The sequence below is a fragment of the Scyliorhinus canicula genome, chromosome 8 (assembly GCF_902713615.1).
Source record: "Scyliorhinus canicula chromosome 8, sScyCan1.1, whole genome shotgun sequence".
NCBI lineage: Eukaryota > Metazoa > Chordata > Chondrichthyes > Carcharhiniformes > Scyliorhinidae > Scyliorhinus > Scyliorhinus canicula.
Genome location: NC_052153.1, coordinates 193,782,690 through 193,802,805, shown reverse-complemented (window position 1 = coordinate 193,802,805; position 20,116 = coordinate 193,782,690). Strand labels below are relative to the sequence as shown.

General features: G+C 46.1%; 1 protein-coding gene across 1 annotated transcript in view; it reads left to right on the top strand.

The window, feature by feature from the left end:
• rictora (RPTOR independent companion of MTOR, complex 2 a) overlaps positions 1-20,116 on the top strand; it is a 266,098-nt gene that overhangs the window by 182,077 nt on the left and 63,905 nt on the right. Inside the window, exons 20-22 of the mRNA XM_038805955.1 lie at positions 5,823-5,958; positions 8,834-9,033; positions 17,155-17,281. Coding sequence (XP_038661883.1) covers positions 5,823-5,958; positions 8,834-9,033; positions 17,155-17,281 — 463 coding nt within the window. The remainder of the gene's footprint in view (positions 1-5,822; positions 5,959-8,833; positions 9,034-17,154; positions 17,282-20,116) is intronic.

Below are 20,116 nucleotides of genomic sequence, written 5' to 3'. Positions count from 1 at the left end.
CTCTGACTTCTATGACCGAGCCGGTTCTGTATCTATCTTGCCAGCTCACCTCTGATCCCGTGCAACTTCACCTGTCATGAGGGACCTTGTCAGAAGGCCTTACTGAAGTCCATGTAGACAACGTCCACTACCCAACCCTCATCAATCATCTTTGTCACTTCCTCGAAAAACTTGATCATGTTAGTGAGGCATGACCTCCCCTTCACAAAACCATGTTGTCTCTCACTAATACGTTCACTCATTTCCAAATTGGAGTAAATCCTGTCTCAAAGAATCCTATCCTCTCCAATAATTTCCCTACCACTGACGTAAGACTACCCAGCCTGGAATTGCCTGGACTATCCTTGCTACCCTTCTTAAACAAAGGAACAACATTGGCTATTCTCCAATCCTCTAGGACTTCCCCTGTAGCCAGTGAAGATACAAACATTTCTCTCAAGGTCCCAGCAATTTCCTCCCTTTCTCTCTCAGTATTTTGGAGCATATCCCATCAGGCCCTGGGGATTTGACTACTTCAATGTTTTTCGAGACCCCAAGTATCTCCTCCATTTTGATCTCAACATGATTCAAACTAGCTGCACACCCTTCCCCAGACTCATCATCCATTAAATCCTTTTCTTTGGTGAATACTGATGCAAAGTACTCATTTAATACCTCGTCAATTTCCTCTGGTTCCACGCACAGATTCCCTCCCCTGTCCTTGAGTGGGCCAACCCTCTCCCTGGCTACCCTCTTGCTCTTTATATATGTATAAAATGCCTTGGGATTTTCCTTAATCCTGCTGGCCAATGACTTTACGTAACCCTTTTTAGCCCTCCTGACTCCTTGCTTAAGTTTCTTTCTACTATCCTTTTCCGACTTTCCACACTTGTTGCATGTGTTCCTAGCCTTGACAAATGCCTCCTTTTTCTTTTTGACTAGTCTCACAAAATATCTCTTTGCATCCAAGATTCCCGAAATTTATCATTCATGCTTACAGGAACGTGCCGGTCCTGAATTCCTATCAACTTACGCTTGAAAGCCTCCCACATGCCAGTTGTTGCTTTGCCCTCAAACATCTTCCCCCAATCTACATTCTTCAGTTCATATGTAATATTGTTGTAATTAGCCTTCCCCCAATTTAGCACTTTCACCTACATTTATCTTTATCCATCAGTACCTTAAAGCTTACTGAATTGTGGTCACTGTTCCCGAACTGCTCCCCTACTGAAACGTCAACCACCTGGCTGGGCTCCTCCCCCAATAACAGGTCTGGTACGGCCCCTTCCCTAGTTGGACTATCCACATACTGTTTCAAGAAGCCCTCCTGGATGCTCCTTACAAACTCTGCCCCATCCACGCCACTAGCACTAAGGTGCCTGCTTCTGGAAAAGGTCAGGTAGGGCCGCTGCTTTAGTGGTGAAACCGTCAATATGGTTTCAGCAGTAGCCAACCAGTCCTAAAAATGACCGGAGGGCTGAGACATTGTGGGGAAGGAGCAATTTGACGATCGAGTCAATTCTCTTTTGCTCGATCTCGCGTTTACTATGTGTGATAACTGTTCCCAAGTATATCACTTTTTCTTCCAAAATCTGTACCTTTTGGGGATTTACCTTACAGCCAATTTCTTTTAGGAGTCCTATGAGTTCTGCGAGAAGCGAAATGTGCTCTGCCTTTGTGTCTGTCTGTAGTAGCAGATCGGCTACATACCAGACATTTGGGGCGGGAAAATTTTGCTAATCCATTTGTCAGTTGTCGGTGGAAAATGGAGGGTGAGTTGTGGAAGGCACGTCCACGTATACTGCTATCCTTTAAAGGTGAAGGCAAATTTGTATTGGCACGCTTTAGCCAATGGAATGGACCAAAAGCCATTGCTAATGTCCAATACTGTAAAGAATCGTGACTGGAATCTCTGCTTGAGCATGGTCACGGGACTTGTGGCTACGGTGGGGGCTGCTGCTGGGGTTACTTTGTTCAGTTCACGGTAATCAATGGTCAGTCGCCATGATCCATCTGGTTTCCTGACGGGCCAAATCGGGGCATTATTAGTGGAGGCTACTGATCTCAGTACGCCCTGGTCTAACAAGCTATCTATAACTTTTGAGATTTCTCCCTCTGCTTCCTGGGGAAATCCGTACTGCTTCTGGGGTCTGGGGTCAGGACCTGTAATCTGCACAGAGCAGGCCATTCTGCCACAGTCGTGCTTGTGCTGTGCAAATGCTGCTTTGTGTTCTTGCAGGCCTGCCCTAACTGTTTGTCTCCACTAATGGTTCGCGGGTCGAACCAGTAGCCTCCTACTGAGCTAATCCAGTTTACATATTCTCCTACTGTGAGCGTGGCGGGGGCTCGTGATGCCTTTGCCATTTTCCAAACACATTTGTTAACTGGATCAAAGGAAAGGTTGTGGGAGCTCATGAAATCGATCCCTAAAATATGTTCTGTGTGGGGCAGATCAACTAACACTATGGGGTGCTTCGTGGTTATGTTATTGATTTATATTGCTACAGGGGCTGTGATGTGTCCCTGTTGTAAGTGACCTGTAAAGCCGCTGAGGGTGATGGTGTCTGATGTGGGCCACGTGTCCATCTGGAACATCGTGGAGGAATTGAGTGTGGTGCGGGACCCTCCTGTGTCCCAAAGAAATTCTACGGGCTGACCCCGGATTTTGCCTGCTACGACCGGTTGACCGGATTTATCCCAAAGGGTGTCGCAGATCCAAGTTGGGGAGCCCGAACACCGTCAGTCTGTGCCGTTCATGTCTCCATTGTCTGAACGAGCGCTAACACTATGTATAGGCTTTGCCCTATTCCTGTTTAGGGCTCTCTGTTGTTTCTGTGGTGCGTTGCACTCTCGTGCAAAGTGTCCTAACTGTCCACAGTTATAACACTCCTATGATTTGGGCTGGGGTGGGCTGTTCCTACTCATTTACCCATGCAGGGTTCTGGTGCGCTTTAACTGTATGCATGTCTACATCTGCCTGCTCTTCCTCGGGTTTCTTAAATGTGGTTTTGCTGTGAAAGGATTGCTCCCAAGCGCGGGACAACCTTTTCAAAACCCATTTCTCATTGTGGGCCTCATCTGAGGGGGCATAATTCGCGCAAGCTCTCTGTCCTGCCTCTGTTGCATGGGAGACCAAGATTCGAGTCCATTTTGCCATGTTATCTGCGGACAAATGGGCGCGGGCTAATTCTCCAAAAACTGCTGTGAAGTGACTCCACAAGCATCCAGCAAACACTGTGGGGTGCTCTGTTTTCTTTTGCCTATATCTGTTTAGGCCTCCTACCGGGTCTCCTCTGTTGTAGCCGATCGCATCAAGGATCGCTGTGTGCATCTCTGTTAGGGTGTCTTCTCCTACATTCTGTGGGTTGGGAAGGGCTGCCACGACTGAAGGGTCGAATCTTAAAACTGTGAGCTTTATCTGCTCTCTCTCGTCCAGGCCGTACATGGTGGCCTGCTGTTTAACTTTCGCGAAACATTGGTGGGGGTCTGAAGTGGGGAGGAACGGTGTAATTTTATCACACGTGTCCCGTAATTGGGTCACGGTTAAGGGGGTTGTGTACAGAAAATCTGCTTCTCCTTCTGCTGCGGCCCTGCGGTGTGTGGTTACCGGGTTCATGGGGGTGTGTTCTGCCTGTTCAGTGGGGGGTTGGGGTGCTCTCCTTTTCTGGGGTTTCTCCTGCGTACATGTTCCATGTATGTATCCATGGGCTGTTTCGTTTAATTCCTGCCAATCTGGGCCGTTTTCCTGGTCTAATTGGGGTCCAAATGTGCTCTGAAATCCGTTCTGAACTGAAAGCAGGGATTGCAATTCTGCAATTTGCTTCCGGCACTTTACGTGGTCTACGGAGCTCTGCCTTTGTTCCGTTGTGGAAGCATAGAGTGCTCGTAGGGCTGCTTTTAAGTCATTGAACTGTTTCTGCAATGCTTCTACCTGCTGCTCGGTTTCCTGTCTTACCAAGACCGCACGTTGTGTGTCCTGGTAGGCCTTGTCATACTGGGTCTGGAAGCTGCTTAAGTGCGGCAGACAAGACTGGTGTGCCCTTTTGGCATCATCCACCTCTCTGTCTTTTGCCGCTAACTTCTCTTTCAAATCTTTATTCTCCTTCTCAATCTCGCTCAGGTCTACCTTACTGGTTCTATCTCTCTCCTCTATCTCTTTACGGAGCGTCCGAACGACCTCCTCTGTGCCTCGCAATTGTGCCAGACAGGACACAATTACCATCGGCTTGCGAGCTTTTCCCAAGCTCCTGTTGTGGATCAAGTATGTCCTGTAATCCCGGGACCTGTTTCCTCATTAGCGCAGAATTGACTCCAGCGGTATTTGAGGTACTTCCTAATTTCCTCTTCCCAAACGGGACACTGTCCTACTCCACTGGTCGCTGCGACCTCAAATTCCTGGGGGTTCATAAGGCGTTCCATTGCGTTCATTGCCATCTTTACTATCTCTGGGTTCTCTACTGAATTTGGAACAGGGGGTGATAAAGCGGTGATGTAAACACGGGTATGGCTTACGCTAATTTCCGGCCTACAAAACTCTCGACAGTTTTACGCAACAAAATCTCTCAGGTTCACCTTAGATCCCTGTTAGTATGCATGCATTAACACACTTCCGAATTCTGGAGGCTTGATCAGTATTGCTCAAACACTTGTGGTTTTTCTGTTTCCAATTGGATCTCTAATTCAAATTTTGGGTTCTCTCGGAGTGGTGGGGCCACTTCTAAGTCGAGTCTCGGCGGAGTCACCAGTAAATGTTGCTCGTTATGCTTTCCTTAATTTGCTCTGTTTTAATTACCTTTGCTCAAGAGTCGCCAGGTATCTTTTTGATACCACCACAAGGTTCAAAACCGAATACTGATCAAAGACTCAATACACCAGTTAGTAAGCTTGAAATCAATGCACATTTATTTACACATACAGTCAATTATTACTCATGCACAAACTCTACTCACTAAACTACAGCTACTAGACCGTTGTCCGGTTCTGAGACTGCTGGCTTCGAACTGGTATAGAATAGTAGCGTGCGTTGACCTTAGACTTACTTGGCTGGTGCTTGGCGGGTCTCTCGTCGCTGAGAGCCAAGATGAAGGTGAAGAAGAGAGCGATCTGTCTTTGGGGACTCCTCTTTATACCCCAAAGGGTTTCGGCTCTTTTGGGCGGGCCCTGAACTTGGCCCCAATTAATTGGACCATATCCCAATCATTTGTATTGATTCTCTCCAATAAAGGGGTCGTTGCTTGATCACTGGGCGGGTCATAAGTGACCGTTGGCCTGCCTTTGTTTTAGTATCCACTGGCACCGCGGAGTCTGCCCTGGTACCGAATGCTTAAATGTTTCTCTTTTGTCCCCGGAGATACCTCATTACTGTGCTAATGGCTTGTAGTATCAGTTCTGTCTGGGAGCTGCAAGTTCCAATCCACAGGCAAACCTTGCACCTGCTTGTTTTCCTAGTACTGTCCAATTTTCCCAGTACTCTTTGCAAGTGTCCATTTTGAAATCGGGACGTGGCCACCCCAGGTGGCTACACCTCAACCCCTTCACTCTAGAAACATATTCAAATAACTTTTCAACATATTTCTACCTTACCTACCTTACCTTGTCCTCACTGGGAACTTATTCTATCCTTTAATTACCCTTGAAATTAAAAAACGAGCAGACTTCCCTGCTTATTCTGAACTTAATTTAACTTGTCTCCCTGTTTGAAACTTTCACAAAGTAACAATTCCCTCTGTCAACTCTATAACCTTAGTTTGCTGAATTTAAAGGAAGTGTCTTTCCCTCATTCTCTGTCTACCCAGTTGTTTGCCTTACATTCATCACTGCTTTTATCTTTCCTGTTTGTTTAGGTTTGTGCGCCGATTGCTATATTTTTACAAGCCCAGTGGTAAGCTGTATGCCAACATGGAGCTGGACCACGCCATGGGAAAGCAGCTGACTGTGGTGGGCTGCCAGTTCACAGAGTTCCTACTTGAGTCTAACGAGGTGAGTCTGCCAGTTTCTTATTCTGCCCATGCAACAAATGATTTTTGTAGAGGGAAATCAGGAACTTGGACTTTCTAATTCTGGATGTGAACAGCATTGTGTTCACAAAATAGCTGCAATGCAAAGAGTCTGCTAATTGGGGAGACCAGAGCCATATTTCAGATTGAAGGAAGTTGCAGAAAGTATGGAGTTAGTTGAGATGTCGTGCTTTGGGATTTGGGTTTTAAAAGTCTATGGGTTGTAGAACACTCTGATAAGGCAAAATACTGTGGATACTGGAAATCTGAAATAAAAACAAAGTGCTTGATCAACTCAGCAGATATGGCAGCATCGTTGGAAGGGAAACAGAGTTAATGGGCGTGATTCTCTGGCCTGGTTATGCTCTTGCTCAAGCAAAATGAGGCCGGTGAATAGCGGGAGAGGCCAACAACGAGATCCGCGACAGGCGGCAAACACTGTGATGCAACCGGCCCGCTCCCAAAGGCGAAAGCTGCATCTCGCCATAACGAGGCGAGAAACCAATTATCACCACTTAAGCCCAATTCACATACAATTAACAGGAGCCACCCCATATCCAATAGTCCCCGTCATTCAGCGGCCTCCCCAATAAGTGCCCATGCCGCTGCCTTAGTACTCTTTTTCAAAAAGGTGAACCTGACAAGGGCTTCTGTGGGGATCCGAGAAGGGCAGTAGCCATCTTTGCTTACAGTCAACGGGCTCGGCGGCTCTGGGATTGCCATCCCCACTGCTGGGGGCCCCTCTGTAAGGGTGGGCCGCCATGGATGGGTGAGGGGAGGAGGTGCTGCCTTTGGGGGGGGGGGGAGGGGGGGCAACCGCGTGTGGCACCATCATGCCAACCCCTGGATCAAGTATACATATCCTAGGGGCAACCCTTGTCCCTGCCCGTCTGCTCCAACGACCACCCATTAACTCCTCCCCCCCCCCCCCCCCCCCCCCCCCAACCGAATGCTGAGGCCTCTGGCCGTGCGGCTGAAGGCTATTGCCAACAGGGAATTGGAAATCGTGGTTAAGTGAGCACCACACAACCCAAGTGGATTCCCATGGGTGGGCGGGCCACGTAGCATTGCCTAGCATGCCAATCACACAGTGATGCCTAGACACTGTGCTTGAACAATGTGGGAGGCAACACCACAGACACAACATCCGAACCCCCAGGGGATGGGACACAGCTTCAGTGACGTGTCCAGGGCCAGAGGGTGCGAGAGGGTGTGTTGACTGGAGAAATGGGCAAACGGTCCAGAGATCAACCTGCATTGTGAAAGGATGTAACAGAGGCATCATATAATGGTTGTGCAAAAGGGTGTTTAATGTGTTGTACAATACCCCACTCCCAAAGGTGCTACTCCCTCAACGTCCACCCACCCCTCACCCACCACCCTCCGTGATCCTCAACGTGCTTGGCCCTCCTCACTCCACCACAGCGAGTGGCTGGAGAGTGCCGTCCTGTTGAATCAGCTGGCAAGCCTTCATTTGCAACGAGAACCCCGTGAGGCTTCGTTAAGTGGACATCCAGACATATGAACAGCTTCTTCTCCACACCAATAGACTCCTCCACGACTCTTCCTTGGACTGATCTGTTCCCTGTAAGAACACAATACACGATGCCCTATGCTGCTCTTGTTTGGCCTTGTTCCGCACTGTAACCGCTATTGTTGATATACAACTGTCAAGTGTACAATGTCGATTATTCTTTTGTCTATGATGTCGTATTGTGTACGTTCCCTTGGCAGCAGAAAAATACTGCTGTATACTGTACTTTGGTACATGTGACAGTAAATATCTATCAATCAATCAATTAACGTTGAATTACGTTGCCAGCCTCACTGGGCCAGGCACCGGGAAGCTTGTGGCAATTCCCGCTCGCTACCAACTTAGAACTTTTTCCAGAGAATCATTTCTATTTTTAATTTTTTTATTCTTGGGATGTGGGCGTCGATCGTTAACTCATCCCTAATTGCCCTTGAACTGAGTGGCTTGCTCGGCCATTTCAATGGGGGCTGTCAAGAGTCAACTGCATCGCTGTGTGGGTCTGGAGTCATGTGTAGGCCATACAGGGTAAGGACACCAGATTTCCTTCCCTGAAGGACATTAGTGAACCAGATGGATTTTTATGACGATCAGCAGTGGTTACATGGTCATCATTAGACTTTTAATTCCAGGTTATTATTCAATTCAAATTCGCCATCTGCCATGGTGGGTTTTGAACCCGGTACCCCAGAGCATTGTGCTGCATCTCTGGATTACTAGCCCAGTGACAGTACCACTATGCCACTGCCTCCCCCACCCAATGAATGGGAAGATTAAGGGAGGTGAGAGGAGTTTTGAGTTTGAAGGTCCTGAGAAAGTGAGTTGAAGTTCAGGGTGGTGTTATGACTTTAATACAGTTAAGATGCAGAAAGAGGATTACTGCATAAGATCTTTTATTTCAAGGACAGTGTTTTTAAAGGGACAAGGTGAAAATGCAGAGTCGTGTCCATGGTATCAACAAAATTTAACGACGCAGGAATAGTGAGATGGCGTAAAAGTTTGGAGGCGACCAGGGGGAGGTATCATATGTGGAACAACCATCTTTTTTCTGTTCTCTAGAACTGTGAGCATTCCCAGATGAGGTAGAATATTTAGCACATCTGCCAACTTTAGTTTAGCAATTCACTCTTATACATACATGTTGAGTGTTACCAGTCCTTACAGAATAAATCTTCATTTCTAAAATTCCAAATTACCATTAGGTATGAGAGGATGATGGAATGAGCAAGCGTTTCACCTCTGACTGATGGTGCAGCTTTCTAGATATTACAATTCCAGACCGACTGAGAGCTCATTTTCCTTTTCTATTTGTTCCATAATGTGACAGGATGGTCAGACATACCTGGAGGAGCTGGTGAAAGACATTGTACAATGGCTCTCCCCTTCCTCTGGCCTGAAACACGAGCGAAGCCTGCAGAACAACGGTTTGCTCAGCACCCTCAGCCAGCACTACTTTCTGATCATTGGCACCCTCTCCTCCCATCCGCACGGGGTCAAGGTTTTGGAGAAATGCAGCATGTTCCAATGGTAAGTTGTGGTTTATGTGAATTTGAAGGTTTAAAATATAAATACATAAAACAGAAATGCCAGAAATCTAGTCCTCAGCTGAATGAGGGAGGGGTCACATCTAAAATGTTAAATTCAAAATAAACACCGGATTTAACCAAACATCCATCAATAAATAGTCAAACCCCAAATGTTAGGTCTTTCCTGTTCAATTATTTTTTTCCATTTTATTCTTCTGTCAATAGCCCAACAATTTCATAGAATGGTTACAGCACCGAAGGAGACCATTCGGTTCATTGTATCAGTGCTGGCTGTCTACAAGCGCAACTCACCGAGTGCCACTGTCATTTTTTCTTTTCAGATAATGATCCAATTCCCTTTTGAATCCCTCCATCACAATTTTGCTGAAAACCAATGCAGTGAAGTGTGAAGTAATTCATTTTAGTAGGAAGAATACAGAGTAACAGCATAAAATAGTGGGTAAAATTCTGAAGAGGGCGCAAGGAGCAGGGGGTCATGGGTTTATGTGCGCATAACTCATTGTAGATGGCAGGACAGTTTGAAAGAGTGGTTAATACGACATCCTAGGCTTTATTAATAGGGGCATAAAGTATAAAAGCAAGAATGTTGTTATAAACTTGTATGGAACAATGGTTTGGCCTCAACTGGGCATTCTGTCCAGCTAAGTTGGACAAAGGAGAACCAGTGGTTGTGATTTATTTAGATTTCCAGAAGGCCTTTGACAAGGTGCCGTATAGGAGAGTGTTAAATAAATTAAGAGCCCATGCTGTTAATGGTAAAATCCTGGCATGGATAGAGGATTATCTGACTGGCAGAAGGCAGAGAGTGGGGATAAAGGGGTCTTTTTCAGGATGACAGCTGGTGACTAGTGGTGTGCCTCAGGGGTCTGTGCTGGGATCACAATTTTCACAATTACATTGATGATCTGGAAGAAGGAACTGAAGGCACTGTTGCTAAGTTTGCAGGTGATAAAAAGATCTGTAGAGGGACAGAAGGACTTGAATAGGCTCGGAGAGTGGGCAAAGAAGTGGCAGATGGAATACAATGTGGAAAAGTGGGAGGTTATGCACTTTGGAAGGAGAAATGGAGGCATAGACTATTTTCTAAATGGGGAAATGCTCAGGAAATCAGAAGCGCAAAGGAATTGGCAGTTATTGTTCACAATTCTCTTGAGATTAACATGCAGGTTCAGGCAGTAGTTAGGAAGCCGAATGCAATGTTAGCATTCATGTCAAGAGGGCTAGAATACAAGACGAGGGATGTACTTCTGAGGCTATATAAGGCTCTGGTCAGACCCCATGTGGAGTATTGTGAGCAGTTTTGGGCCCCGTATCGAAGGAAGGATGTGCTGGGCCTTGGAAAGGGTCCAGAGAAGGTTCACAAGAATGATCCCTGGAATGAAGAGCTTGTCGTATGAGGAACGGTTGAGGACTCTGGGTCTGTACACGTTGGAGTTTAGAAGGAAGAGGTGGTATCTTATTGAAACTTACAGGATACTGCAAGGCCTGGATAGAGTGGACGTGGAGAAGATGTTTCCACTTGTTGGAGAAACTAGAAGCAGAGGACACAATCACAGACTAAAGGGACGATCCTTTAAAACAGATGAGGAGGAATTTTTTCCGTCAAGAGTGGTGAACCTGTGGAACTCTTTGCCGCAGAAGGCTGTGGAGGTCAAATCACATGAGTGTCTTTTAAGACAGAGACAAATAGGTTCTTGATTAATAAGGGGATCAGGGGTTATGGGGAGAAGGCAGGAGAATGGGAATGAGTACAATATCAGCCATGATTGAATGGTGGAGCAGACTCGATGGGTTGAGAGGCCTAATTCTGCCCCAATGTCTTATGGGTGCCACACTTTAGGAAACATATTGATGGTATGGATGACAAATTTCAGTTATGCAGGTAGGTTGGGAAAGTTGGGACTATTTTCCTTGGAGAAAAGAAGGTTAAGAGGAGATTTGATGAGAGATGTTCAAAATCATGAGGGGTCTGGACAACAATAGATAAAAGCTTTTCTTATCGGTGAAAGAGTCAAAAACCAGAGGGTTATATATTTATGGTAATTGGAAAAAGAAGCAATGGAGACACAAGAAATGTTTTCAAGCAGTGAGTGATCAGGAACTGGAATACACTGCCTGACCGTATTGAGGGCAGGTTCAATCAAGGCATTCGAGTGGTGGATTATTTGCTGAAAAGGAAGAATGTACCGGGAGAGGTGGGTGACCGGCACTAGATAAATTGCTCCTTGGGACTACTGAGTCAAACACAATGAAACGAATGGAATCCTTCTCTGCTGTAACAATCCTGTGATTCTGTAACCTCATAAAAGACAGCTAACCATTAATAGCCTCTCAATACTACCTATGAGAATGTAAAATCAGTCCCTCTACCGTGTTATGTGGTTTGGAACTTTTGAAACTTAGCCAAGCATTCATAATGAGCTCAGCCCTAATAGGAGCCCTTGGAAAATGTCAATAATAAAGTCTATCAAAACTGCGGAAACAAATGGTAATAGTTTATTCTAAGCTACCCCAGATGCCCTGTCGATCAATGCAGTGCAGCAAATGGTTTTTTTTTTTTACTCTGACAGCTAGTACCTATATTTGTTTCCATGTTTAAAGGGTTGCGGTTTTAAAGAATTTCATGCACTTAACCGCCCTTCAAAAGCATTTGCGCCTCCATTTATCAATTTCTGACTCCAGCACTGCATCTTAAGGCTGTTGGAACAAGAAAAATGGGGTCTGTTTGAACTTAGCAAGGCAATTTGAAATTAGTGTCGAGTTCAGGTTTCCTGCCTGCAATTCAAGCCTCTCACTGCCAGCAAAAATGGGATCTGCTGGAAATGAGTTACCACCCTAGACTTAGCTCCCAGAGACACACCAATCTACGCCATCCAACCCAAAGGTTTTTCAATCCACCGAATGGACCGCATGATGGCCTCAGGCAAGTCGAAGGGCAGGGGTGTTTGCTTCCTCATCAAAACCTCCTGCTCGGATGTGGTATCCCTAGCGTACCACTGCTCCACAGACCTCGAATACCTAACCGTGAAGTGTCACCCCTTCTATCTCCCACGTGAATTCACCTCTGTACTCATCACAGCAGTCTACATGAAATGAAAATGAAAATCGCTTATTGTCACGAGTAGGCTTCAATTAAGTTACTGTGAAAAGCCCCTAGTCGCCACATTCCGGCGCCTGTCCGGGGAGGCTGGTACGGGAATCGAACCGTGCTGCTGGCCTGCTTGGTCTGCTTTAAAAGCCAGCGATTTAGCCTGGTGAGCTAAACCAGCCCCTTCCCACCCCAGGCAGAAATGAAGAAAGCACTTGAACTACATTCCACCATCAACAACCAAGAAACAAATCACCCTGAAGCCCTGACAGTCATGTCTGGAGACTTCAACCAGGCCAACCTCAGGAAGGTTCTAACTAAACTCCCTCAACATATCTCCTGCCCCACCAGAAGTGCAAACACCCTGAACCACTGCTACACGAGCAGCAAAGGTGCCTACCGCTCCATTCCCCGACCTCACTTTGGCAAATACGACCACAAGTCGGTATTCCTACTTCCGGCTTACAAACAGCAATTCAAGCGTGCTGAGCCAGTCAAGAAAACCGTGCAGTGCTGACCCGAGGCATCTGAGGACATCCTCCGTGACTGTTGGAAAATTGTGAACTGGTCCATATTCAAGGTCACGGCAGCTAACCTGGACGAGTACGCAACCACCTTCACAGACTTCATCAGTAAGTATGTCGAGGACTGTGTACCAAAGAAGACAATTGGAACCCTGGCTCACTCCTTGCAGAAGTTGTGGACGGAGAATTTCAAGGCTGACGGCTCAGAACTATATAAGAAATCCGGTACGACGTACGGAAAGCCATCATGGATGCAAAAAGACAATACCGCTTCAAACTAGAGCCCGAGGCCAACAAAACTAACCCACGACGTCTATGGCAGGGCCTACATAAGATCACAGGCTAAAAAGCAAGGCCAGGCGGAATATCTGGGGCTAGAGCATCCCTACCTGATGATCTGAACAAGTTCTATGCCCGTTTTGAGCAGTCAGCCATTGTATCAGTGCCTCCCGCCCCAAACAGCCCTGGACACACCCATAGCCACTATTACAGCCTCAAGAGGTAAGAGCTGCCTTCTTGAAAGTGAAACCCCGGAAAGCGATGGGCCCCGACGGAGTCCCTGGGCGAGCACTCAGAACCTGCGCAGATCAGCTGCCGAGTGTATTCGCAGATATCTTCACCACCTCACTCCTCTGCTCTGGGGTCCCCATCTCCTTCAAGAAGACCACCATAATGCCAACACCAAAGAAGAACAAGGTAGCCTGCCTCAACGATTACCGACCAGTGGTCCTAACGTCTATTATCATGAAATGCTTCGAGCGGCCAGTTATGAAACGGATTACTGCCAGCCTCCCAGATGGTCTCGATCCACTGCAGTTTGTCTATCACCACAACTGATCCACAGCAGATGCTATCTCCCTGTCTCTACAATCGACACTCGAACCTCGACAACATGGACACCTACCTAGGACTGCTGTTCATAGACTACAGCTCTGCCTTCAACACCATTACCCCGACAAGACTAATAACCAAACTCTGCAATCTTGGACTTGATCCCTCCCTGTGCAGCTGGATCCTTGACTTCCTCACCAACAGGCCGCAATCTGTCAGGATAGGCAACGTCACCTCCTCCACAACAGGGGTCCCGTAAAGATGTGTGCTCAGTCCTCTACTGTACTCCCTATACACACAATAATAAAAGGAATAAAACGGGAAGTAAAAACATAAATCGTAAGCAACGTGGCAGGTTGTTACATGAAGATATGGGTTCAACGACAAGGAAATTAGGAGAAAAGTTAAGAGGAAATATAACCTAGGAAGGTTACTGATCGAGGTGTTAAGATTCAAAACAGAGGTATAAAAGCCAACATAAGTGTACTTTACCTCAATGCTCGTAGTATTCAGAATAAGGTAAATGGGTTGATGGCGCAAATCATCGTGAATTACTACGATTTAGTGGCCATTACTGAAACATGGTTAAAGGATGGTCAAGACTGGGAGTTAAATATCCGAGGGTATCAAACTATTCGGAAGGTAAATATTGGTCCTTTAGAGGGTGAGAAGGGAGGGTTAATAATGGGAGATGAGGAACTGAACAGGTTTTTTGGGTCGGTCTTCACAGTGGAAGACACAAATAACATGCCAGTGACTGATAGAAATGACGCTATGGCAGGTGAGGACCTTGAGATGATTGTTATCACTAAGGAGGTAGTGATGGGCAAGCTAATGGGGCTAAAGGTAGACAAGTCTCCTGGCCCTGATGGAATGCATCCCAGAGTGCTAAAAGAGATGGCTAGGGAAATTGCAAATGCACTAGTGATAATTTCCCAAAATTCACTAGACTCTGGGATGGTCCTGGCGGATTGGAAATTAGCAATTGTGACACCACTGTTTAAAAAAGGAGGTAGGCAGAAAGCGCGTAATTATAGGCCAGTGAGCTTAACTTCGGTAGTAGGGAAGATGCTGGAATCTATCGTCAAGGAAGAAATAGCAAATAATCTGGATAGAAATTGCCCCGTTGGGCAGACACAGCATGGGTTCATAAAGGGCAGGTCGTGCCTAAGTAATTCAGTGGAATTTTTTGAGGACATGACCAGTGCGGTAGATAATGGGGAGCCAATGGATGTGGTATATCTGGATTTCCAGAAAGCCTTTGACAAAGTGCTACACAAAAGGTTGCTGCGCAAGATAAAGATGCATGGCTTTAAGGATTAAGTAGTAGCATGGATAGAGGATTGTTTAATTAATAGAAAGCAAAGAGTGGGGATTAATGGGTGTTTCTCTGGTTGGCAATCAGTAGCTAGTGGTGTCCCTCGGGGGTCAGTGTTGGGCCCACAATTGTTCGCAATTTACGTAGATGATTTGGAGTTGAGGACCAAGTGCAATGTGTCCAAGTTTGCAGACGACACTAAGATGAGTGGTAAAGCAAAAAGTGCAGAGGAAACCGGAAGTCTGTAGAGGGATTTGGATAGGTTAAGTGAATGGGCTAGAGACTGGCAAATGGAATACAATGTTGACAAATGTGAGGTTATCCATTTTGGTAGGAATAACAGCAAACGGGATTATTATTTAAACAATAAAATATTAAAGCATGCTGCTGTGCAGAGAGACTTGGGTGTGCTAGTGCATGAGTCACAGAAAGTTGGTTTACAGGTGCAACAGGTGATTAAGAAGGCAAATGGAATTTTGTCTTTCATTGCTAGAGGGATGGAGTTTAAGATTAGGGAGGTTATGCTGCAATTGTATAAGGTGTTAGCTGGAGTATTGTGTTCAGTTTTGGTCTCCTTACTTGAGAAAGGACGTACTGGCACTGGAGGGTGTGCAGAGGAGATTCACTAGGTTAATCCCAGAACTGAAGGGACTGGATTACGAGGAGAGGTTGAGTAGACTGGGACTGTACTCATTGAAATTTAGAAGGATGAGGGGGGATCTTATAGAAACATATAAAATTTTGAAGGGACTAGATAGGATAGATGCGGGCAGGTTGTTTCCACTGGCGGGTGAAAGCAGAACTAGGGGGCACAGCCTCAAAATAAGGGGAAGTAGATTTAGGACTGAGTTTAGGAGGAACTTCTTCACCCAAAGGGTTGTGAATTTATGGAATTCCTTGCCCAGTGAAGCAGTTGAGGCTCCTTCATTAAATGTTTTTAAGATAAAGATATAGTTTTTTGAAGAATAAAGGGGTTAAGGGTTACGGTGCTCAGGCCGGAAAGTAGAGCTGAGTCCAGGAAAGATCAACCATGATCTCACTGAATGGTGGAGCAGGCTCGAGGGGCCAGATGGCCTACTCCTGCTCCTAGTTCTTATGTTCTTACATGACTGTGTGGCAAGATTTAACTCCAACTCAATCTATAAGTTTCCGGATGCTAAGACTGTGGTGGGCCGTATCTCAAACAACGACCAATCAGACTACAGAAAGGAGATAAATCACTTAGTTGAATGGTTTACCGAAAACAACCTCTCTCTAAATGCCGGAAAGACCAAGGAACTGATCATTGACTTCAGGAAGCGTAGCACGACACACACTCCCGTCTGCAACAATGGCTCCGAAGTGGAGATGGTCGATAGCTTTAAGTTCCTGGGGGTCACCATCTCCAACAGTCTGTCCTGGTCCACTCACATTGATGCAACAGTCAAAACACCCCAACAACGTCTCTACTTCCTACGGAAGCGAAATAAATTTGGCATGTCTGCATCGACTCTCTCAAACTTCTCCAGATGCGCGATAGAGAGCATCCAATTTGGTATAGCAACTGCTTGGTCCAAGATCGCAAGAAACTGCAGAGTCTGGGAACTCAGCCCAACGCATCACACAAGCTTGCCACCTCCACATTGATTCTGTCTACACCTCCCGCTGCCTCAGGAAGGCAGACAGCATTACCAGAGACCCCTCCCACCCAGGCATTGCCTTCTACCAGACCCTTTCATCACGGTCTGAACACACGCACATCATACATAGGAACGACTTCTTCCCCACAGCTACAAGACTCCTCAACGACTCCCCCTTGGACTGATCTGTTCCCTGTAAGAACACTATTCACGCCGCCCTATGCTGCTCTTGCTCATGTAATTGCTTTGTTTGGCCCCTTGTTCCGCACTGTAACCAATCACTGTTTGTCGATGTACTATTTGTCAATGTACTCTGTTGATTATTCTTTTTGTCTACTATGCACGTACTGTGTACATTCCCTTGGCTGCAGAAAAATACTTTTCACTGTACTTTGGTGCATGTGACAATAAATCAAATCCAAAAAACGAATTGGTGCGGGACATGAGCATCTGGATCCCCTCTACCATTTTTAAGGGCGATAACAAAATCAGACCCTTGTACATAATTTGACAGTTTTCCTGATGCAGCAAAATAGACAGCCTCTATAGGGCAATGTATCAACAGCACTGGGTAGAATGACTGAGGTAAAATATGTGATTGAGTGGAAACCATCTGTGGGGTTTTAAATTAATTCTGTCGAGGTATGTGGGAGATGCTGAATGTTGTGCCTGTGCAGACGTTTGATGGTGACATTGTTTAATTTCTCCCCTCTCTTCACAGTTTACTCAGCCTCTGCTCTCTGAAGAACTATGACCATGTGCTAAAGCTAACTGTCTCCACTTTAGACTACAGCCGAGATGGCTTGTCCAGGGTTATCTTGTCTAAAATTCTTACGTCAGGTACCGATGTAAGTACGATTGGATTTGTTCAACAGATGTCTTGTATGGGTTGTGCATCTTTTTAAAAAATAAATTTAAAGTACCCAATTCATTTTTTCCAATTAAAGGGCAATTTAATGTGGCCAATCCACCTACCGTACACATCTTTGGGTTGTGGTGGTGACACCCACACAGACATGGGGAGAAGGGTTGTACATACTTAATTCACATACCCTTAAAGGTATTAAGGCAGATGAACTTAGAGCTTGGATTATTACTTGGAATTATGATGTTGTTGCCATTACAGAGACCTGGTTGAGGGAAGGACAGGATTGGCAGCTAAAAGTTCCAGGATTTAGATGTTTCAGGCGGGATAGAGGGGGATGTAAAAGGGGTGGCGGAGTTGCGCTACTGGTTAGGGAGAATATCACAGCTGTACTACGGGAGGACACCTCAGAGGGCAGTGAGGTTATATGAGTCGAGATCAGGAATAAGAAGGGTGCAGTCACAATGTTGGGGGTTTACTGCAGGCCTCCCAACAGCCAGCGGGAGATAGAGGAGCAGATAGGTAGACAGATTTTGGAAACTAGTAAGAACAACAGGGTTGTTGTGATGGGAGACTTCAACTTCCCCAATATTGACTGGGATTCACTTAGTGCTAGGGGCCTGGATGGGGCAGAGTTTGTAAAGAGCATCCAGGAGGGCTTCTTAATACAATATATAGACAGTCCAACTAGGGAAGGGGCTGTACTGGACCTGGTATTGGGGAATGAGCCAGGCCAGGTGGTAGACGTTTTAGTAGGGGAGCATTTCGGGTACAGTGACCATAATTCAGTAAGTTTTAAAGTGCTGGTGGACAAGGATAAGAGTGGTCCTAGGGTGAATGTGCTAAATTGAGGGAAGGCTAATTATAACAATATTAGGCGGGAACTGAAGAACCTAGATTGGGGGAGGATGTTCAAGGGTAAATCAACATCTGACATTTGGGACATTTTGTCAGTTGAAAGGAATTCGGGGCCGGCAAGTTCCTGTGCGGAAGAAGGATAAACACGACAAATTTCGGGAACCTTGGATAACAAGAGATATTGTAGGCCTTGTCAAAAAGAAAAAGGAGGCATTTGTCAGGGCTAGAAGGCTGGGAACAGACAAAGCCTGTGTGGAATATAAGGAAAGTAGGAAGGAACTTGAGCAAGGAGTCAGGAGGGCTAGAAGAGATCACAAAAAGTCATTGGCAAATAGGGTTACGGAAAATCCCAAGGCTTTTTACACTACATAAAAAGCAAGAGGGTAGCCAGGGAAAGGGTTGGCCCACTGAAGGATAGGCAAGGGAATCTATGTGTTGAGCCAGAGGAAATGGGTGAGGTACTAAATGAATACTTTGCATCAGTTTTCACCAAAGAGAAGGAATTGGCGCATGTTGAGTCCAGAGAAGGGTGTATAGATAGCCTGGGTCACATTGAGATCCAAAAAGATGAGATGTTGGGCGTTTTCACAAATATTAAGGTAGATAAATCCCCAGGGCCGGGTGGGATCTACCCCAGAGTACTGAAGGAGGCTAGAGAGGAAATTGCTGAGGCCTTGACAGAAATCTTTGGATCCTCAGTCTTCAGGTGATGTCCCGGAGGACTGGAGGATAGCCAATGTTGTTCTTTTGTTTAAGAAGGGTAGCAAGGATAATCCAGGGAACTACAGGCCGGTAAGCCTTACGTAGTGGTAGGGAAATTACTGGAGAGAATTCTTCGAGACAGGATCTACTCCCATTTGGAAGCAAATGGACGTATTAGTGAGAGGCAGATGGTTTCGTGAAGGGGAGGTCGTGTCTCACTAACTTGATAGAGTTTTTCGAAGAGGTCACAAAGATGATTGATGCAGGTAGGGCAGTGGATGTTGTCTATATGGACTTCAGTAAGGCCTTTGACAAGGTCCCTCATGGCAGACTGGTACAAAAGGTGAGGTCACAGGGGTCAGAGGTGAGCTGGCAAAATGGATACAGAACTGGCTCGGTCACAGAAGGCAGAGAGTAGCAATGGAAGGTTGCTTTTCTGATTGGAGGGCTGTGACTAGTGGTGTTCCGCAGGGATCAGTGCTGGGACCTTTGCTGTTCGTAGTATATATAAATGATTTGGAGGAAAATGTAACTGGTCTGATTAGTAAGTTTGCGGACGACACAAAGGTTGGTGGAATTGCGGATAGCGATTAGGACTGTCAGAGGATACAGCAGGATTTAGATCGTTTGGAGACTTTGGCGGAGAGATGGCAGATGGAGTTTAATCCGGACAAATGTGAGGTAATGCATTTTGGAAGGTCTAATGCAGGTAGAGAATATACAGTGAATGGTAGAACCCTCAAGAGTATTGAAAATCAGAGAGATCTAGGTGTACAGGTCCACAGGTCACTGAAAGGGGCAACACAGGTGGAGAAGGTAGACAAAGGCATACGGCATGCTTGCCTTCATTGGCCTGGGCATCGAGTATAAGAATTGGCAAGTCATGTTGCAGCTGTATAGAACTTTAGTTGAGCCACACTTGAAGTATAGTGTTCAATTCTGGTCGCCAACCTACCAGAAACATGTGGAGCCTTTGGAGAGGGCGCAGAAGAGATTTACCAGGATGTTACCTGGTATGGAGGGTATTAGCTATGAGGAGCGGTTGAATAAACTCGGTTTGTTCTCACTGGAACGACGGAGGTTGAGGGGCGACCTGATAGAGGTCTTCAAAATGATGAGGAGCACAGAGTGGATAGTCCGAGGCTTTTCCCCAGGGTAGAGGGGTCAATTACTAGGGGGCATAGGTTTAAGGTGCGAGGGGCAAGGTTTCGAGCAGATGTACGAGGCAAGTTTTTTTACACAGAGAGTTGTGTCTGCC